The 23,076-nt window shown below is 46.1% G+C and overlaps 1 protein-coding gene across 2 annotated transcripts in view; it reads right to left on the bottom strand.

The window, feature by feature from the left end:
* Positions 1-23,076, bottom strand: part of TFPT (TCF3 fusion partner) — a 310,340-nt gene that overhangs the window by 249,886 nt on the left and 37,378 nt on the right. For both annotated transcript variants that reach the window (XM_069637997.1, XM_069638007.1), the window contains one exon: positions 21,804-22,051. In XM_069637997.1, the coding sequence (XP_069494098.1) occupies positions 21,804-22,043 (240 nt within the window). In that variant the 5' untranslated portion in view covers positions 22,044-22,051. The remainder of the gene's footprint in view (positions 1-21,803; positions 22,052-23,076) is intronic.

The following is a 23,076-nucleotide window of genomic DNA, read 5'->3' as shown; positions in this document are numbered from 1 at the left end:
CTGTTACAATGCAGAAAGCTGCCGCATACTAATGATTTCCATGCAGTTTTTTCAAACGTCGTCTGGATGTTGCATACATTTTACTCTTGCGAAGGAGAAAATTAATTTTTACTCTCTTAAAATCACATTTACTCTCAAAGTTTAAAAATAGAGAGTAAAATACTCCCACCCTAAAATCTTATCTGGAGCACTGCTTGCAGACAAAGGGTACAAGGTGGTATGAGAAACCTGATGGTGTTCTCCCACCTACTCCCCCAGGATCTTCCATTCAGGTGGCCAGGGAAGGGCCATCGCTTTTGGATCCCGACCCTGGGGGTGGGGAGGATCACCTGAGTGAAGGGTCACAGGGGATTGGGAGGAGAATACTCAAGAGTGAGACATGGTATTCCTTTTTCCCCAATTATACACCAACCCACTCTCCCTCTGCCTTAATGCAATATTTCCAATCACAACCCATCTCCGCCTCCCCATTTCCAATAAGTAATGGGACAAAGAGGCAGCGATCGGGAGCAATTAAAATTACCCAATAGAAACAACATAGGAATACAAAGTGAGGCCTACCAGTAACACCAGTACGGAGTGGGGCTGAGTGGAGCAGTGCCTGCAGTGTGTGGCGTTTTTCAGTCGGTCTTTGCTGGCAATTTTTCTGAGGCAGAGTTATTTCTTAAGAGCAACTGAAGTCTGCGGAGTGGGTCTGAATGGAGCAGTCCCTGCAGTCTGAGCTGTCGACAGGGTCAGGAAGCCATCTGTACGAAATCCTCTCAGCACCAAGGAAACGTGTTACATTGGTGCGTTAACAACCTAATCTGTTTCCCCGACATTGCTGCAACTAACAGACTACTGTGTGACATTCAGTGAACTAATCTTTCTTTCACCCGCAAGACTTTGCCAAGTAGCATGGCCATCAACTAGTTACGGACGTAGCTGTCATAGTGGACACCAACACCAATAGGCAAAGCCTTGCGCATTAAGTGTGCGAAGAGACTGCGGGGCATTCGACCCTTTGATCCTCAGCGCGATAGACAAAACATTCTCAGTCGCATAGACTGTGTCTCAGCCACTTAGACCAATAGGCAAAGCCGTATGTATTAAGGGCGTAATGAGACTGCGTGGCATATCCCTTTGATCCTCGGTACGATACATCAAACATTCTCATATAGACTGCGCTTCACAAAACGTACTGCCAGAATTCTGCAAAGATTTGCAAGTAAAAAAGTGAGGAGGCTGTGGGGTAAATCCATTTGATCCTCGGCCTGGTTCTAGCTGCAGAATATGAGCGGGAAAGCGAAACGATACACGTTGAAGAGTGACAACGCACCCTCTTTGCACAAGCCATTCATGCAGATGGAAGTGTATCAGCTAGCCTCCCAGGCAATTACGAAACAGGGGAACATTCCCAAATGTTTTCCTAAGCGGCCCCCAAAGCATTTCAGTGAAGCAACAAAATACTGTTGTGCTATTTCTCATCATACACTTATAACAATAAATGACTCAATAATGGCAAATGGAAACAGACATTTCAGAATGTGAAGTATCAGGACAACTAACACAGGTCAAACATCACGTGAGCACCTCAATCTTTGATGCCTGTGTAAGCCTGGAAAATGAAATCCATGCAATTGAAAATCTAGCAGACCGACTTAGTGCATCTCCAGGCTCATTTAGAACTCAGGATGAACTTTGTAATGTGATACCAGACACATTACATCCAGACTTTGACAGAATTGATGATTTGGTAGCGACATGAGATCATACCTCTTCCCTTTCAGGGAACTGAGACAAACTGTAATGAATCAATAGATTGAGCCTCAACGTCCCTAGCTGCCCTTAATCTGGTGTTACAATCATTCATTCGGTTATACGAAACACTGTGGCCCCTGAGGTAAGAATGAATACTAAAGTCTTTGAAGGAGATAAAGGCTTTGCTGGTGAATGGGGTATCATCGGAAGTACTGAACAGCAGCAGGAGCTGCAAGACAATTGGAACATCTGCACCATCTTTGAAAAAGGTGGAGCCGAAAAGGGACAGTTTGCACCAAAGCAATTCCAATTCAGACATCCGATGAAACATCAACCAAACAAAGCCAAATTTAACCTCATAGTAAGGGGGAAAAAAACGAAAATATGAGCAAAGCGTCCCAAAAAGTGTTCAAAGCAAAGCAGCAAAGCGTTCCAAAAAGTGTTCAAAGTGTTTGGCCAAGTAATAGTAGCAGACAAAAAAAAAAAGAAATGACAAGGGAAGCGAGCGTTCACCTCACACTAGTTCCCTTACAAAAATGTTTGCGTTATCAGGTCACCAAAACCTAAGGATTCAGAAATGGGAGGTCAATAATGAGAAAGCCGGGTTCGTATAATCCAAGGGAGGCAGGCGTCGGGAGACAGACAAGGGCAAGGTAGAGACAAAGACTTGGTTCGAACGCCGAGTAGTCGGTAATTAAACAGGAGTCCGGAAACAGAAGCTCGTAACTAACAGTTTAGGAGCACTCGATCTCCGAATAGACGGCATTTAAATACGGTCCACAAATGAAGGAAACAACAACGTAGTGCACGTGTGTCACGTGACTACAAGTAGCGGGAGTTGTGGGGATTGTAGTCTCAAAGGGCTCTGCGTGTCGGATAGCACTCGGACAAACGCCATGGTAGTCTCCAATTTAACCGGGACGTGACACCCAAATTCAAAAGTTCTGAAACACTGATAGTGAACTTCTAACAGAACTCAACGAGAAGAAAAAAACGAGCCTATGAGAATCATTAAAAATACACCGAGCAGGAACAACCTCAAATCAAAGCCAACAGCTCACAGGAAAGACTGCTCAAATCAAAACTTTCAACACTACGCGGACAGACAAAGTAAGCACGGGGGGTCCCCGACGTTAAAAACCAGGCCTCGAGTGGAAAACAGAGGTCTGTTTCGACAAGCAACGGAGTACTTTTCAATATGTGAAGTCGACTGCAACATCTCCCTGAATTGAAGCAGACTTCTATCCCCCAATTACAGACTATATCAGCGGCAGAAATCAAGTATGTCCACCTATTTGACTACGGCAACTTGGGGAAATGTGCGGCTCACTTCCATTAATAAAAATGGTGCCGAAAGTGGTAATCGAACAGGAGGAAATTCTGTTACAGTGCTGTGAATGTTACTATGCACGGCAACCCGAAAAAAAGGGTATCTGATCAAGGGAAACCCAGGATTAAAGTAACCAGCCACTATGGTAATGACCACCACAGAGAAACCATCGACAATCAGGAAGGGTCGATTTGGGGTTGGCTTGCTTCTGCCCTCCAAGCCACAACTCGAAGTAGACCTAGCTTCATCTGAGGCTTGGCATATCCTCAGTTGGAATGCTAGAGGATAGAACTCTTTCTTAAATGATAACATAATGTGAAGTGGGAAAAATGTAATATTCTTTTACAGGCAACATGGCTAAGGACAATACCTGTGTGGGATGGTTTTTTGATTATACTAAAACCAGCTATAAATGGACAAAGAGGAAGACCAATGGAGGCCTTCTAAGAGCGATAAGGGCAACTAATTCCTTGTCGGCAACTGAAATCATCACAAAGTCTGAAGCGATACTGGCCAGAGTGACCATGGACAAGGGAAACCATGTGTGTTCCGCTGGTCCTTGTGATCAATATCTACTTCAATCCTCTGAATAACACGCATAAGGTGGTCATAAATGAAGTAGAAGATATTCTGGTCTCCTGGTGATCCGAGAACCAGCAAGATCACATTGTTATAGTGAGAGATTTCAACTGTCAATGCTTAGTTGCAGACTTTGATTGTGAGGATTTAGATGGGTACAGGAGAATTGCACCAACTACCCATATGGTAGGGAAGGCTACTCTAGGGAGGATTTGGTCTAGATTTCTCTCAAGCTGGGTTTTAACACAAAAAACCTGTTAAATGGAGGTCTCCTTAAAACTACACCAACGTTGTGTAATGTTTTCGCTGCCTCCGTTATCGATTATATCTTAGTTAAAAAGTCAAGCTTGAGCAAATAGGTTCACTGGAAATGAAAACTAAATTGAGTGATCATACAAAGTTGCAAATCCCTTCGGTCATAAGAGGGGCTTCAGGGAGCCAGTGTCAAAGAAATCATTAGCTGTATCTAACCAGGGAAACAGGGTAGCCCAATACTGTCATAATCCAAAAGAAGCAAACTCAGAGCTACTGAAATGGCGGAATACATGGAGTAGTGGAGAAAGATGCGAGCAATCTCTACCTGCAAACTTTCCCAAATTAATAGCTAGCCTGAAGAAACCGAGAGTAAACAAACCATCTAACAAACTGCATACCCCTCTCCACCATACCAGAGAAAAACACGACAGGGAGATTCAGAAACTAAAACGCATAATGCGTAAAGAAATTATGATTCTGCACAAACAGCGATCTGACTTGGGAAGCTAAGGCAGACAAAAAAACAAAAAATCTTAAAACATAAATATAGAAATTGGTGAAAACTACACAACATACAAAGATATATCTGCAACAACCAGGAGCTCCTACACAAGATTTTGCAAAAAGAGACAAGCTATTTGGTGGATTCTTAACAATAAAAACAAATCACAAGTAGTCTCCCAAGCTACAGGGGTGACTGGAGGGGTGTGGTTTGAGTTTTTCCTCAAATAAATATGATGTTAACCAGGATGGTATAGATCCAGTGAATTTACCTCAATCAACCACGATCGTCTTTGATCAAACAGACCTTGAGATTGTGATTGGTAAATTTAAGAAATCGAGAGCCAGCGGCCCTGACGGGGTAATGAACGGCATCTTTAAATATAATCCGGCTCTTGGGTGGACATCCTGTTCCATCTATTTACTCATGTAACCCAAAAGAATGTCTGTCCTTCCTCGTGGGCTGATTCCATTCTTGTCCCAATTTTTAAAGAAGGTAACAGAACTGAACCATCCACCCTGTCCTTCGGATTATCATTTTCCGAATTGTAAAGACTGGAGGGGGGTATCTGCACGCCTGCTCTCTATATGGCAGAGTCGAAGCACAAAGCACCCCAGCCAAGATTCTCCATTTGGTAAAACGTGGACGAGCAATCAAGGCTTAAACTCTAAGGAGGTGATGCGTGCTGGTTCTCAACTACAGTGTAGTCCCCAAACACCCACAAAGGAATGCCCACAGACTATGTTAGTGAAAACACAGTCTTTATATAAATAAAGTTAAAACGGAAATGGCCCAAAATGTCACCTTCACAATTGCGATGGGCGAAATGCCTGTTTAGTTTTTTTTTTTTAGTTTTTTTTTTTTTTTAAAGACCCACTTTACACCACATATATGTTGAGGGGTGGGGGGTGTTAATGGAATATTATACTAATATGGGCTGGATGTGGGGGTCTCCCACCGCATATCTATGTGGTGTAAAGGGGTTTCAAATAAAAATATATATATTAATAAGTCAGCATTTTTTCGGCTGTCGCAATTATGTGTGGTCGCAATGATCGCATAGATCCGTTCAAAGTACACTATCACAATAACACTTTACTCTGGCAATACTAAAATGGTAAATATATACAGATCTACGTGGTACCACTCTTAACTATTGATTCCTTTGAAGTGCATCAACTGCTAACGGTTCCAATGGAATCCGAATCAGATCGTTAAATGAATCAACGATAGAACACAGAAGGAAAGCCAGTTAAATCAAGCAATGACAGCACAGTCTATCCCACTACCATGGGACCATTCTGTGTGAGGATCCACCGCCCCACCTGGGAAACCTGTAAATAAAGCGTATCGACAAGCCCAGTCCAGTCCAGATATGCTTAATATAGTCTTGATTCCTTCTAAAGTTTCTAGGACCCCAGTGTACATGGTTTCGTAGAGTTTGTCAACAAGTGGTCGACCGGTCCTTTTTGAGTGAACCCCCGCAGGAGCCATGGGGCGTCAAGATTCCATGAAGAAAAGGTGAACGCTGTCGTTGAGGCAGCAGCTTCGGTTCTTGCGCGCTCGTTGACGATCGCTAGAAAACACCCTGCAAGATGAGGCGTGCGGTGCACCTCGACGACGGTAGTTTGTTGCCGCAAAGAGTCAATGAAGAACTTTGGCCTAGAAAGGGCTTTGGGTCGTCAGTGTCTGGCGTCAGCGATCGGGACGGGACTACGGCTGGTTCTCTGCTCTTCGGGTGAAGGAAACCCACCGGCGGATCCTACTCGGTCGTCGACGACCTTGACTTTCTCCAGCCGGACAAAGTGGTCGACGGTGAGGAGCAAGGGAGTCCTTGATTCAAATGTCTTAGACAAAAAGGATCTGGGCTGCTCCGTCTGTTGAGCAGCCGTTTGTCAAGTTGTCCTCGCTTCTGGGCAACACTTCGACGGGCTTCTAGCGGTTACAGCAAACCTGCAAACCCTGGTCAACAACAATGGACGATGTCCGGGTGCTTCCCTTCGGATTCCGCTGCGGTCCCCTTCTCCGGTCGGCAGCCTTTGGAAGGTCGGACTTCCAGGGAGCTTTGGCAAAGATCAGCTGGTGCACGATGGTCCCTCATAGCTCGGGAAAGGGTCTCCTAACTAGGTCCTCTCTTGGATCAGTTCTTGAAGACACAACAGCTTTCAGTTGGTGAAGGAATGCAGCAGCAAATCTTTTCGTCCGTCTGGGCTTCAAGGTTAAGCATCAAGTTTCGACTTCAGCTTCTGACCGATTTCCATCAGTGGGAGGTCCCCAGATATACTGTTGGTCTCCCATTCACTCTGCTGGGTCACACTCAGGCAACCGATCATTCAGAAGGGCATTGGGGCAGGCAGGCAATCAGGCTCACAGTGCAATCATGCCATTCTTCTACATCCAGACACTCACAACACGGATTTTGGATTCGGACAAGCACCCAGCCATTCAGTACTCCACACTGCATTCATCCCAGTTTCGGGCAGGGCTGTCTCAGTCATTGTGTCACACACCAGATACTAGACACTCGTAACACGAAATGCGTATTATTCACACACTCCATTCACTCAGATCCCACCCCATGGGCGTACCCACAACATACAGTCATTGGGAAGGCTCCAGCCAGTCTAGTCTGGACTTCCCCCACAATACCATATATGGAGCTTCAACCCAACAGCCAGTCAGGAGAAGGGAGAGAGTCAGGGCTTCCCAGTACTCGGGAAAACAAGGTAACAGGCGATGGAAAGCACGAGGCCACAGGGGCCATCTTGTTTCCATCAGGAATCAACCGATTCCAATGGCAGGGCCTGGGTATCCCAAAAAGGATACTCAGAGCACCTGTCAAATTCAGCATGGAGCTGCCACCAGCCCATACCCTGCTATGTGGGCCACACATAGGTGCCCAAAAACATACCCTAAGAGTACAGGGTTGTACCGCCACCCATGGATGCCATAAGGGTATCCCAAGATTCTGTTCACCACAACCAAAAAGAGGAAGAGCTGCACCGCCAGGAGTCCCACATGAACTCCTGTTTGGAAAACAGGACAGAACATACATGATAAACGGACTAAAGGACACGCATACGGCGGCCCTGTCCCTCCAATGCATTTCCAGCATCACACGAATTCCTAGTCGAATCTGACCAACAACTACCGTTCCCATTTCACAAACCCTACAAAAATCACCCTTCCGAGATTACCCAGACCCCTAGGACGAAAAGTACAATTCCGTATAACACCTCTTTCCCTTCTGACCCTGTAGGATACTTGTAAACTCTACCACCTTCCTTTTCCAACACAAACAACTTCCACTACAGTAAAAGACAATGGACTAATTCTAAAGCAGTTTACCTGACATGTCCCAACCCAAGGTTGGCAAGAGTAAACCCAGCAGAGGGATGCCAATGAGAAGGGATGAAGTCTAACGTCCCACAGTGAACTGTCTGTAAAAGTTGGCGAGACTGAACCCGGCACAGGGAAGCTGACAATCAGGGGCGAAGCCTAAGATTCAGGAATGAAAGATGTATTGGAAGACCAGGGGAAGTGAATTTGTCCCCCTTGTCAGTTGAGGCCGAGTCCGACAGAGGGAGATCCAGGGGTGAAAAAGGCCATCACCCAAAGTTCAATGAGAAAATAACTGTTTGTTTTGTTGAATATGATTCGTGAAGGGCCTGAGCCCAGATGAGGTGGACCCAGAGGTGATGTCATCACCCAACGTATATGCGGAAAAGAACTTTGTTTGTTGAATACATCAGGCCCTCGAAGGCAAGAGACTTTTTATTGAAAAGAGACTCAACCATCGAAGAATCAGATAGCTGGAACGGAACTGTCGGCTTGTGCTGAGAAAGCTCGAGCATTTGCTGTGCTCCACGGTCCCACCGTGTCCTGTGCTAAAAACGTGGGGAAGGGAGACCCCTGGCAATCACATCCTGACTTATTATTTGTGAACACTTCTTTGTATATTGAAAACCCCATCCCACACTTTCTGTAATTAGTTGCAAGGATTTGGCAATTGTTTTTTTTTAGTATGGGCCTCTTCATTTTGACAAGACGCCACAAGGACTGCCTTATTTTTCATTTGATGCTCGAAGCTTGCTCCCATCTTAAATTTAGGTTAGGTGTTTTTCCACCCGGCATTCACAGTTTAATAAACACCCTTGAACTGTGATCACTTGTGTCTGTCTTTACTGTTGCCACCATGAGTTCCTTACACCCCCTCACCTTTTTCCTGGATCTCATTCTCCATCTAACGGCCTGCCCCTGAGTTGGCTTTTTATGCCCCTCAGACACCCTCAGGCGTGGGTCAATAATCCCAATGGGCTGTGCCTCTGAAGCCCGCTTTGTCCCAGTACCCTGGGACTTCTGGGACTGAAGTACCCATCACAAAAGTCAGTTCTTTTGATAGCTTGTGTTTTACAATAAGCCATAGGAGATTGGGGTACTGGGGGGGGGAAGTTACCTAAGCGAGTCTACCATTCCTCCACCATTCCTCCTGACCCGCTCTCCCCATTTAACACCCCCCCGCCCGCCCCCGGCCCCCCCCGCGCCCATGTCAGCATCTGCCTTTCTCTGGCGACATGAGAGGGTTCCAGGCAAGGTTTCCTGGGTGAATCATCTCTGAATCATCACACACACCTGCAACACATTTTACAGTAGTAGATACATGTTCTCCATTCTTTTTTTATCCCAGTACATCCTGTAAGTCAATGTTTACTTGTTTTTACTTACAAATCTGTGCATTATCAATTTACTTGTTTACCACTGGGGTATGTTGAAAGTCTGACTCCATGGTCGAAAAATGAGGGAAGCTAGGATCCATTTAGCTCCCGCTTGTAGCCTACAAGTGCCTGTTAGCTTGACACCAACAGCTACCAGGTGCTATTTTTGGCTCCCCAGGCCAACTTATGCCAAACAAGCATACCTTAAATTAACTCTGTGCATATCCATAAATTAGCACTAGGACACATACATGACATTTAAAAACATAAGGGGTTATGCAGAAAGGACAACAAAATTCAGTTAGATTCGTGAAACCATATGTGCTAGATCCTCGTTCCTCAGTATTAGCTCCTGCTCACTGTTTAATACCAGATACACAAAAGCTGCTGTTAGCTCGCACTTATCTCTAAAGAAAAGCTTCAGTTGCTTCATATCAAAATCCAGTAACTTGGTAATTATATTTCCAATGGGGAGAGAAACCGGTCTAAATATCGAACAAACGCCATTCTACAAGTAGCACCAAATCTAAAGCAAATGAGAATTCCTTTGAATTGCTGGTTACTGCCACAAGTGCATAATTTGCCATGTTTCAATATAAGAACGCTCCATAAACTCACTCTTGATTCAACTTTGGAACCCATTCCATGGTTCCCCAAGGTTGATGAGGCATTTATTAAAACCAAGCAAGAACTGCCAAAAGCTCCAGCCTTCGATCTACCGAATTATCAGAAATCTTTCCCCTCTATATTGTGATGAACTTGAAGGTTTTGCTTGGAGCTGCCCACCCAAATGTATGGTGATAAGCAATGCTTTATTGCCTATTACAGTGCCACATTGGATCCTGCTGTTGCAGGTTCACCACCTTGTCTGGTTACCATTAAGCTCCCTCGGTCTACAACACCCAGGACCATACCTGCAAGTGTGGAAGGCACAAGGAGCACTATGTTTGGCTCCCAGAGGGTCATGTGAATGGAGATTCATTTTCTATGTATTATTTTCTTGCTCACATCCTGCTTTTCTAGAGGATCATGTGCACCATCTGAGGGTCCTGCTTACAAAAGAAAGCGTATGCTCATACTCCTTTGTCTCGCAAAGCTCTCTGAAAAAATATATTAAAAAAGTAGAAGCAGCGTCCATTGGACTATTAAAGCCAAATTGTAAAAAAATGAAATGTTAAATATCTTATTTCTAACTTAGGCAGAAAGTCATTTTGTCTGCAAAAGTGATTAAATTACAATCTACAAAATTTCAAGGACAAACAAGGAAAGTTAACTTTAAACTTTACTTAAACATAATTGAAAATAAATGAGTGAAATAAACATTTTTAAGAACACATGGTTTCCCAACGTCCCCTGGGCAATGACCCGCTCAGGTTTTAGAGACAGGCTACCTCAGAGATCCATCTCTTTTGCACTCTTAAGTTAGCCTTTTAAAGGCTGGATGTTACATAGACTAAAAAAAAGGTACAAACAACAAGTAGCCAGATGTGTGCATATCCAAGAAGGTTAATATATTTCAATCCAGGTTTAAAATAAAAAAAAAGATATTTGTTTTAGATGCCTACAATTCAGAGAGGTTTCTAATCAAATAATAAGTAATAGTGTATGGTGTGAGAAACCCAAGGCATTTCTCCCATGCTATTCCCGGGGATCCCGGACTCAGGTGGCTGCGGAGGGCCATCGCTCTTCGATCCCAACCCTGGGGGCAGACAATCGAGGGAGGATCACCTGGGAAAGGGACCCTTGGATATTGTGGGAGGAATGCCCTCTGGCGAGACATGGTAGCCCCCTGTTCCAATACATCCCTACCCAATACCCCCTCAGTCATCATGGGATGTTATCACCCAAAACCCATTCACCCACAATAGATCTGCCCTTTCACCCCGACAAAAACCACAGTTTTTCCATGATCCCTAAGAAAAACTGCAACTCTCACAATCCCTTCATCCACTATAAAAACCCAAAGTCTAAAATTAGGAAGATTACCTATAATGATATGCAACAGCCCTGTCCCACTAATAAGACCAAGCATGGTCAAGCACTCACTCACCATCATGCCCACTCTGCTTTTAGGAAATATGTGCAGTGCCATTCCATGTCCATCCCCCACTTTTTTTTAACAATACTAAGAAGAAGGAGGAAAAAGGGAGTTCTGAAGGATTACCCATAGGAGCCAATGCACAAGGATTCCTAGGGGCAGTCAGCATTTTGTCCCAATAATCAGGCCAGCCAAGGTCAGGCCTCCCTCCACAAACCTGTTCAGCCTCTAGTCAGTATGAAAGGCAGAGCACACAGGCACACCTTGTGCGAGCTGGGGAGGCCGAGAGGATCGTGCTGGCCAGAGGAGCCAAGGAGTAACTTCAGAGATCCTGGTAAGCAACCCTTAGATGGAGGACAGTCTGCCAAGTCACTAGGCCAGTGAGTGCAGAAGAGGCTGTAGTGTGGATGATGTAGAAACGAACCCACCGATGGCCCTGCTGGGTTACACTAAATTGATGCCCAAACACACGAAAACTGGTTGGGCTGCTCCTAATACTGGCCAAGCAACTGGTGGCAATGCTGTGGGGGGAGGGGAGGAAACAGAGTCCAAAGAGGTCTCAATGGAGGGCAGATATTTTATACTGTAATGACATGGAAAGTGGATGGGGCTCTATGATCTGTAACCAGTATGGTGATAGACGCATGTGGGACGCTTATATGCAATTCTTGATCAGACAATCCGACGATGGAGAGGTGGAACCCACCACACCCTAGCTTAAACCATAGAAGCCGTAGGGAATAAGGTACTTTTGGAGTACACATGTAGACTTTTACAACACACAATCAACGGATGGCCGAGAAAGAGGAGTACAATGTGGCATTACATGATACAAGTATGGTCCTTGGTATAATGAACAAAAAGTAACATGCGAAATGTGGGGTAGTACCGAGGGGTGGGGGTGGGGAGGGGGTGGGGAAGGGGATACTGTTTGATGGCACATTGTGCCGGTTATGTTTCAAATGCCAATATGAAAAGGTTTTTAAAAAAAAGAATATGCAACGCCCTGCTGTCTGGGATATTGCGTGAACATCCTTCAACATTTCCAATGTTATAAAAGTCCTGTTGGGGAAACGTTACCCAAAGTGTGTCACTCCCAGTCTTTTCACCAGGGCCACAACCCACGCCTCACTAGTGATGGGGATCTCTGGAATGTGCATTACAGGGAGCCTAGGGGAATAGAGGACCTCCCCCTGGTTTTATGTTGTATGCAGGTCCAGGCTCTGCAGGTTACATCTACCACATTGTGTGTCCAATGTGCTCTACCCGGCGCAGTGAGGATTACGGACTGCAAAAGGGCTGGCGCCGCAATTGCCCTCTCCACCTCCACGTGTCTATCTCCCCCCCGCCACCCCCAAACAAGTAGAGGAGAAACCCTGCCTGTTCCACGTTATAGTAGGTTTCAAACTCCGGCAGCGCTAGACCCCCTTCATGTATGGGCGTGGCTAGTTTATCCCAGGAGACCCTAGCTCGTGTTTACCTGCCCATATGAACTGCAATACTGTCGATTTCAGTTCCCGGAAGTATTCCCCGGGTACCACTATTGGGGCATTTAGGAAAACATACAGAAACCTGGGAAGTAATGTCATTTTAAATCACAGATATCCAACCGTACAGTTTAAGATGGAGGTTCTTCCATCTGGCCATGGCTGCCTTTGCCTGGTCCAGAACTCTTAGTTGCTACTATATACAACTTTAGTATCCCTCAATAGCGGGTCTGGACCATATGCCATTGTAACCCACACCCGTCCCGGTACTGCTCCACCTTGTCTGTTAGTGGGAAGTGGACCGATTTAGCAGCGTGCACTTTTAACCCTGGCAGGTCACCAAAACAATGCACATTCTGCATGACCGGGTCTAGGTTGGTGCTGGGGTCTTTGATAAGCAGCACTATATTGTCTGCATACAGCGATATCACAACTATATACGTGTACAGTTGGACTCCACAGTGAGTGCATTTGTCTTATTCTTTCTGCCAGTTCTATAGCCAGGGCGAACAACAAGGGGGAGAAGTGGCACCCCTGCCATATCCTCCTATCCAGTGCTATAGTCTGTTAGTTGGCCATTCACGCTTACCTTGGCTACTGGGCATGTGTATAATAAGGACACCCTGGCTATGAACTGCTCCCACATCCCCATACGGTGCAGCACAGAGAATAGGAACGGCCATTTAACCGAATCAAATGCTTTGGTGGCGTCAAGCAGGGCTGCCACTACGGAGTCCTCCTGCTGCACCACTGTGATCAGCCCAAACATCCTCCTGAGTCCATATGAGGTGTAATGCCCTGGTATGAAGCCCACCTGATTTGCACTCCCCATTGTTGGCATCAGAGGTGACAATCGGGACACCAGGATTTTTGCTAAAATGTGGTTGAGATTGATGAGCGATATCGGGCAGTAAGAGGCGCAATCATTGCTGGGCTTGTCCGACTTTAGTAGTACCACTACCATTGCCTCCCTCAAAGATTCTGGCAAACTGCCCCCTTCTAGGCTGTGCTGATTCATCGGTAGGAGCTAAGGGGAAAGTCCATCAGCATAATGTTTGTAAAATTCCAACGTGAACCCTTTGGGTGCCAGAGATTTCCCGGTGGGTAGGGAAATAGTAGCACTCCACACCTCTGCTAATGTCAGATGGCAGCCCAGCCATTCCCTTTGTTCATCCGTGCACCAATGTAGGACTACCTGAACCAGATATGTGTCCATCTCCGATTGGGAAGCCCGGATTTGGGAAGAATATAAATCGATCATAGAGCCCAAGAAATTGCTGGATTATCTCCTTGTCCGCCAATCGATCCACCCCTTGTTCATCCACTATCGCTGGGATTCTGCCCCCCAAGGTGATCCAGTTCGTTGCCCTTGCCAGAGTCCTGCAGTGAGTCTGCCCCTCCCCATACTGTCGTATTGCTGTCTTCCCACATGTATTTGGCTTCCTTTGTGCCAACTCCTGGAATTACTGCAGTTGTTGCAGAATCTCGGCTTGTTCTTGGCATGATGGGTGGGAGCAGTGGTTTGCTCGTGTATATTACTTTCCTTAGCAGATTCTTCTGATTTGCTTTAGAATCCCCGATTCCCTGGATAGGCACTCCCCTCTGATCACACATTTGAAACATTCCCACAATGACCCTGCGGACCTCAGCGAGCCCACATTAATTTTATAAAAAGGTGTCTATGGCAACCGTTCAGCCCTCCCGAAACACTGTGTCCATGAGACCTTCACTTTTAAATCTCCATGGGAGCTTCTCCCTCACACGGCCGATAGTTCAACACTCAGTAGCACAGGGGCCAAGTCTACAGTGTACGGGCAATGATTACCACCTCTGACCAGTTCCAGCAGCGATTTTGATGTTAGAAAATAAATCTAGCCGTGATGAGTTACGGGGTGCGGAGTGATGCGTGTATTGCTGTATGGTCTGGCTTCTAACCCTCCACACATCTTTAATCTCCCATGTGACGCTCATGCCCTGTAGTTTACTTGTCCCTCTGGCCCCGGGCGGCGGTCATCCCCCGTTCGGTCGTGTGCAGGGTTCATAGCCGCGTTGAAGTCGCCAGCCCAAATTACCTCCCCTGGTTATCACTTCCCCAACTGCTGTTCCATCCAATCCAGTGTATCTACCGTATCCTGGTTTAAACAACAGAGCTCTTTATGAGGGTGCTCACTCCCCTTGCATGTGAGGAGTACGTTGAGAAGCATCTATGACAGCCCCAGCTCCTTCCAAATTTGGACTACACTTCTGGTGTTAAATGGGTCTCCTGTAAAAAGGCAATCCCCACCTGATGGCGCTGCATATACAGCAGGACCTTCCGGCTTTTTGACGGGCAACTTAACCCTCTGACATGCCAGGTGATAAAACCAAGTGGTGCCATTGATCAAGCACATATCTCCAGAGGATTTAACTTTCAGATGGCCTATCCCTCCAGTGCCCCCCTCGGTTGTAATGCACGAGTTATGCGCGTTCCTTGTGTGATGTAGTACTCGTACCGATCCCCCCCCCCACCGACAACCCTAAACCGACAGTATGTTGTGAGCCCTCCCCCCCAGATTCCCCACCAACAACCCCAACTCGTCAATTTCCTGATTCCCCCTCTCCATTCCCCACTGCTGATCACCCCAATTCATCAGCTTTCTCCCTACCCCATCCTTGCACAAAACCGGAGCTTTCGCTTGAGGGATAGCCAGGAATCCAGCCCTCCACCACACCTATGTGATTTTGTGGTTACGACCCGATCACTCAGATCTGATCCCATTCAAACTCAAGCATCGTGCGTTATTAAAGGATATGTGTCACGGGGCGAATTTTCACCCATTGTTCCCTCGTTGCTGGGGGTTTCTTGGTTGCTGTTCCAGTACGACATTGGCCTCCTCCGCGGTGTGAAAGAAGATCACTGGCCCCTCATGTTCTATTCGCAGCTTGGCCAGAAACAGCATGGTGTAGCGAATGCCCCCGTCACGCATTTGTTTCTTAACTTCCATGTATGTCCTCCTGGAGACTTGTACTTTGTCCAAGAAATCGGAAAGGGTTTAATCGTGCCTCCTTTGTAAGTCACTGTTAGGCAATATTGTGTGCAGTACCTTTTAGGAGACTACAGCAACCTTGTCCTCCTGGCAATAGGCAACCCAACCTTTGGTACAAGTCTGTACTACACAGGTTGGTAGGGTGGCTGAGCAGCCAGACTTCTCTCAAGAGGGGTCAATGTGAGCAGTAGGGCTTTTACACAATGACACTTATACAAATAAACTCTTGCACTCAAGGTTTCCTGATTAAACAATTATTAATTCAGTTATATAAGCCTTCTTCAGAAGGGAGCGAAACATGTAACACTTCAAAATATACTTCAAATCACACTCTTAGTTTCTCTAATCAATTGATACCCATTAGGGATGGCACACAGACACTTCATAAACCTTCAGGTGACTTAAATAGCTAGGAAACTGGACATTGATGTATCACTGGTACAATTAGAGCAACACCGAGTTTGGTGCAAAGGTTAAGTTGGGGAATAAAACAAATTCATAAACTGGTAAGTACTTTTTCAACCCTCCAATGCAAAGTATATGAACCCTTTCCTGTGGCAAAGGTAAAGACACAGCGGTAAGAAGAGTCTCTCAGGGAGCCAGGACAGCCAATGTTAGTTGAGCAAAGTCTAGGGGAGCTTCTTTTCAGGGAAGTAAAACTCTTGCACAATTTTAGAAATGTTTGTAGAAATAAGATTCACTTAAAGGGTCACAAGCTGGGAGGCTTGTGAGGGGCAAAGCTGCAAGCAACTCTGCAAGGTTAACCAAGACAAGTCTCAACTGAGAACAAGTAAGGCTACACCACAAGAGGTAAGTCCTCTTAAACTTTACAGTACCTTTGGTTAGAAGAAATGGTTCCAGCTGGCTTCTGGTCCTGTGTAGCTCTGCAGATCCTGTTGTTCCTGGGCCTCAGTCGTGGGGACATGAGGGAGGACGTCTGGGGACTCCAGCACTACAACTTGAAGGTCAGCGGCAGCAATGGGCAAACTTCAATTCAGCAGCCCTTCGCGGTTTCAGGTCTTCACGTCGATAGCAAATAGCACCACTCAGGTCTCACAGATACCACTCTGGACTTTCCGCGCATCTGGGGTCCAGCACTCTGAGGTGGCTCAGGCTTGGTCAGCCCTACTTCTATGGAGTCCGGGGGGATCCTCCTGAAACATGGGTCTGACTTAAAATCGATGCACTCAGTTTGGTGTTCCTTTCCCTGGCACTTCGGTTCCAGCAGCAGCAGAAGTACAGCCAGCTCCAAGAGGATGTCCAAATGCGTTCACTTGGGGTCGTTTGGTCCAACCAACCCAAGGGGAGAAGTCGTCCTTGCAGGGCTTCTCTAGTCGAAATGAATTTGGAGCTTCAGCACAGCAGCAGGGCTTCACCGGTCCAGGAGTTGCAGCAGGCGTCTCTTCCAAGTTTTTCTTCGGATTCCTTCGTCCAGTGGTCGACTGCCTTCCAAGCCAAAAAGCCTCACCTTATATGTAGGTTTCTCCCATTCATTCCAGCCTAGCTGTCATCACACAGCAGGGTGGCTGTCCTCTGAGGACAGCCAACCGGCCAATCACCTTTGGGTGCATTCCTGTAACCAAGGGGATTAAGTACAGGGGGGGTTTCGGGCACCTCCCTCACTTCCTGCCAGACATACTGGAACCAGAGGCGGGCTTCACTTGTGAATCCCGCCAAAGACAAAACGAACAAAGGGACACAACCTGGTTTGGCGCGCAGAGTAAATCTCAAGAAGGACCTTTCCAACAAGAAATGGCAAAAAAAAAAACGAGGGCCATTTCGACAAAATGGGCACCCATGGGTGTCTTACTGCAGCTGCAATTGCAGCCCGCAGTAAAAGCACACAATGGTAGTAAAAAATAAAACCACTGCCACCTGCCATTAATTGTAGAAAGGGTAACAAAAATGGTACATGAGAAACTAGACAAAGGGGATACTAAGTAACCCCTCCAGCATGATAGTGTGTTCTGGGTCTAGAAAGTTACGCAAATGTAAGTAAAGTCAATTTCACTTCACTGCTCTTGGAAACAGTAGTTTCACCAAGAGAAGGTATTTAAACCTTTGGGAAATCTAAGACTTCCCTGTGCCACTGAAGGTGCTGTGTGTCACAATGTAAAGATGGAGTTTGTCAGACTCCAAAGTCAAAAGAAATAACAGGGTCCAAATCTCAGAAAAATACGAGAGTGGTAAAAAGGTCTCACTCTCTCCAGGTTAGAAATTAAAAGTCCTAAAGTCCAGAAAAAGAGCTGGGGGTCTCTAAGGTAGAGAGGAATTAGCACATTTCAGAGAACTCTCCCTAAAAGTCACTGTCCCTTTTTCCTCGAGCTTTACAGAGGGTGGTGTCTCGGTCTCTATAATTTAAAATGCAGGCTAAAATGGTGCACCTGGAATTGGCCTCCTCCCACAATACACAAAGCCGAGAACTCCTTCATCCCCAGCCCCTCCCGTAGGATCGCCTCCACAAGGGGTTCCATATTTCTCTGCTCCACCGACTTCGGAACTCTGACAATTCTGAGGTTGTTCCTTCTTGGTCTAGACTCCAATTCGTCCCGTTTGTCGGCAAGCTCCTTCAGCATCCGCTGCACAAGCGTCCGCTCTGGCCACTGATGTAGATTCGTCCTCCACAGTAGACACTCTTCCCTCTCTACCTTGTCTAGGCGGACCTGCACGTGGTCGACCTTGCATGCAAGTATCCATTTTCCCATCTAACCAACTGCAAACCAGCATAGTCTCTAAACATTTCCTTAATGTCCTGAAATGCCCGAGGTTTGTTATCTGGTTGTGTATAACCAAGGAAGGAGCTCCACGCGGATAATAGGTTCTGCACTAATGAACTAGTACTGTGTCCACCGTTTCCACCCATCTGGCGGCTTCTTCCACTCTCACCTTCTCTATACAGACCCTGCGTCATGGTAGATCAGGATCTGGCACAGCCCCTTGTTGATTCAGATGTCCAACATTATTAGATGTCGCTTGACTCAGATAGTATGATCTGTAACTGCCTTTAAGGATCGTTAAGTTATGTTCTCCTTTCTCTACCCTTCAGTTCGGAGTGTCTCCTTTGGTGCAGCAGTAGCAAGGGCTCTCTGTGGATAATAGGGTCCCACGTTAATAGACTGGTATTGCATCCACTGTGCCCACCTATCTGGTGGTTTGTCTCACTCCAGCATTCTCCATTCAGACCCAGTCTCGAAGCAGACCAGGATCTGAAACTGCTCCCTGTTTATGCAGGTGTTCAATGTTATTGGGTGTTCCGGAATTCAGATATTGTGGTCTGTAATGGCTGTAGAGACTGTCAGGGTAGGTCTCCTTTTATCCCCCCTCAATTCATAGAGTTCTGCGCCTGCCCACTGTGTTCTGTAGGCGGTTCCCTGCCCCAACAGCTCCTTAGATTGTTGTCCTCACCACCAGTAGTGCAGGACCGTGCTTTTGCTGAAGGGGAAAGGCATCCATTTCTCCTCCTCAGCAGGGCACCGTTCGATCTTGTAAGTGAGCGGTGCACGCCGTACAAGGATGGCCTGTGTAGTTGCCGGGTCCGAGCCTGCGTTGTTTCATTGCCCCCACAGGTCTGGTATTTCATTTTACTTCAGCGGACATGAACAACCCTAGTCATTGAGCAGGGTCGGGATCTGGTGGGCCCTCACGCTTCTCATGCAGATTTTCTGTTGTGAGATATTCTTTAAAGCACTGTCAAGCAGTGCTACCGGCAACAGCGTTGTAGAGCCACTGAGACATGTTCCTCCCTTCCCTCGCCAGATTACTTGTAACAGCGGTGGGCGTTTCGCATTGCCAAGACTTCCCCATGCCTGCAGGTCCGTTGTTCACCATCTCTCCAGTCCGGATACGCAAACCGAAACTTTGCCAGTGGGCAGGACCCCCGCAGCACAGCGCCTCTGTTGTTATAATAGTCTGAATGCGTGTCAGAGCCGTGGGCCTCACCACCCGGCCGAAAGAGGCCGGTGCCAGGGGAGTCTGCTCCCCCGCTAAACAGCACAACTGGGGCACCCGGTACCTTCTCCGTCACTCCACCCAGCAGTCGGCCCCCAGCGCGCTCCACGACACAGCTCCCCCTCTCCACCCCAACGAGGGGTGTAGGTCATTAGCTGCCTTGGAGAGCAGGTTCCGCCGCCTCCCCACTCCACGGATCGTAACTCCATCCCTCAGGGATGTTGGGTCCTCCAGGGAACCACAAGGACAGGCCACCAATACTCCAAGTGCCACCAGCTGCTGTTCCGTGAAAACCTGTGCCCGGTGCACTCCAGCAAGGAGTATGTCACCAGACCTCACGGCACAGCCCGCGTCAGCACCTGGGGTCCTGCAGGTCATCCCCTACATTGGCCAGGACTCCCACTCGTTGTCAGGCTGCACTTGAGTTTCCTGCTTTGCACAGCATTGCTTCCCTACTAAGTTCGGGACACACTGGGTTCCTGCACCCAGAGGCAGCTCCTCCCTCGCCTCTGAGCACTCATATACAGGGGCCTCTGCGGATCATGCTGAACTTCACTTTCCCAGCCCTGATTAACTCATAACTTCACCTTATAGGAGGCGGGGGTGTTCTCCTGCATGACACTGCCTCTGCGGTGTAGACTTAATCAGTGAATCTGTCTATGTGCATAAGAGCTCACAGCCATCTCAGCTGTGCTCACTAGCGCCCCTCCCCCCTCGTGTTACATATATTCACTGCATGCCCAAACAGCACTTTGTCAGTTCTGGCAAGGGGAAATCAAGATAGATTAGCCAAAAAAAGAAAAAGAAAAAAATTAATAAATTTAAAAATAAATTAAAAAAAGAAAATAAAAAAAGAAAAATCGATAATAGGGTTGATCCAGACTCTGTAGCAATAATTCAGTGCATGGGAAACAATGACTGTTCGCTTGATGTGCCGACCTCTGTAGCTACGGCACTGGCACAAACTGACTGCCCATTAATGACTGTATCAACATGCTCCTAAAGAAAGACTTCATTCTAAGAGTTTTGGATGTGCTACTATAGTGAGTTACATAGTTGTCCAAATCAGATTGCCACAAGTTAATTAAAATTGGTCTTATTCGTTTCTAAATTTGAATTCTGATTAACATTTTCAATACCCTAACCAGGAGGGCCAACAATGCCATGGTGGCAATGAAAAATGGCAGCCCAAGGACAACTTTCTACCACCACCTCAAATCAAGAGGCAGAGACGGCCAGAAGTTATTTTTAAAAAGCCCACTTTTATAGTATATTATATATATGGCATGCACATCTTTAAGGCAGAGAGTATTAATGATCTTTTTCCACCATTTTCATATTTCCTTTTTTCAATGGCATCCCTTCATTAATACCACAAACAGAATGACTTTTTACTGCCGATTCCCTAAAAAAACATACCAAGACCATCCATTCTTCAGATAGGAAAACAGCACAATAAAACAGCACAATAACCCTACTCCAAGAAAGTACAACTGGAGGACTGTAGTAACAAACAAACAAACCTGTAGAGTTTTTTCTGTATTCTGGAATTATTTTTTGGGTAGGGGTGATCCCCATGCAGGGGGCATACAAGTTGAAGACGGAAGGGCCAAGATAGTGTTGGTGGCTTTTCAGAGACACGTCCCTCCATAATGTATCAGCAAAACTCTCACATGCCTTCTGCATCCATCAGGAGAAGCACAAAAGCTCTATAGATTGCTCAAAGACTCATCAAGTACCTTGATATCTGAAAATCTTGTCTGGTTATTTATGATGCATCATTCCCCACGATTTGAAGCTTTTTATTTTAAAATTTCAATTAGTATGAAGGAAGAGGGATTGAGCATAGTGTCATGATTGCCTTCAAAGTCCCACTTCCTCCAGATAAATCACTCAATGAAGGGAAAAACATATGCAATTGATACACTACACTCAATATTTCTAGGACCTTCCAATCTGACAATCAGGCCATAGCCTATTTATTTGTTTGTAAAGCGCACGAAAAGCCCGCAGGCCTCGAGGCTATGATGACTTGAGATCCTGAAGGTGCTGAAATAATGGTCTATTTCACAATTGCTTGGTTTTGTTTATGGCCAACAGTAGTTGCTTTTGCGTAAAGATTTCTGCATCAGAGTACCTAAATTGAAATGCATGCGTGGCACTTTCCCTTGTGTATTGCTCACCTGCTCTATTTCCTTACAACGCCGGCTCAGAGCGAGGTATTTCCTCTTGTGCATCTCCCTCTGCCGCTGCAGGGTTTCTTCCTCCTCCTCCTCGTCTTGAAGATTGTCACCGCTCATACCGCCATCCACAAATTCTACCTCAGTCTCCAGCTCACTCTCCAGGATGTTCCCTCCAAAGAGAGGTGGCAGTGCTAGCTCTGAGCCTGGAGGCACAGAGAACTCCTCGAAGCTCACGGCCATTTTTCAGGCTGTAGATGAAAAGACAGATGTACTAACTTATCACAATTAGATACACCAAAAACAGCAAGAGAATGTTAGTGCGCAAACTCCAGGTTGTCTAGCGGCTAATAGAAAGTCAAGAGTGACCGCACAGACCCATGGTACATGCATGCGTTTATATGGAACCAGTTGGTCTGGACAGTCAAACGGGTATCGGTTAGTGTTCAGCTATCCAGGATCTTCTAAAGCATAAGCAGGAATTAAAGGCCTCCTGGTGATTAAATCTCTGCAATGGAAATGTAAAAACAACAAAGAAATTGCCCGATGTAACCAATCTCTATGACACTAAACCAATGTGACCTTGCAAATGCAGAATTGCACAAAGTCAGTGAAACGTTTACATCTCTTCTTGCGGTTTTATCATTGCCTTGATCACTAGATTTAACGGTTTAGGCCGAGTTGCTTAACCTTGTTGTACACAATTCTGAATTTTCCATCTTCGCTAAAGCCGCAGAACCTTCTACATGGTTGAACATACACAGAAAGCATTACAAAACAGAAAATGAAGTCAAATGAAGGGGTCTCGGCCACCCTGACAGGTTTTGTGGCCAGACAAACGCTAAAGAAAATAAACAACATTATATAAAAAAGGGAATAACATGTTGGTGTTGAATTGAAAGACATTATTAGCTTTTCTTTTACTTTTGTTTTCTCTTGCACGCTTTTCTGTCTGGTTTCCATGGATGAATGACTGCTTACAATAGCAATTGTATTAAAGTTGTTTTGGTGAAACAGTAAGTGTGAATAGGTCTGTAGCTCCAATCTTTCTTTCCGACAATGTAATGGTTTTTACATTTTTACGAAAGCAATTTGAGTAAAGGTGTTAGTGGTCAAAGTTATTACAATGAGCATTTGAAAACGTTAACCACTGCATGGGTTTTCATACAAATGAAGCCATGTTTACCAGTTTGTGGCAATAAACAAAGAACTACACAAAATGACTATAGTGTTCAGCAGCCAACACTTCCTTCTCTATTACCGAGTAATTGACCTC

This window comes from Ambystoma mexicanum, chromosome 1q (genome assembly GCF_040938575.1).
Source record: "Ambystoma mexicanum isolate Mex_15411 chromosome 1q, UKY_AmexF1_1, whole genome shotgun sequence".
Classification (NCBI taxonomy): Eukaryota; Metazoa; Chordata; class Amphibia; order Caudata; family Ambystomatidae; genus Ambystoma; species Ambystoma mexicanum.
The sequence above is the reverse complement of the archived record's forward strand: the minus strand, read 5'-3'. Positions and strand labels throughout refer to the sequence as shown.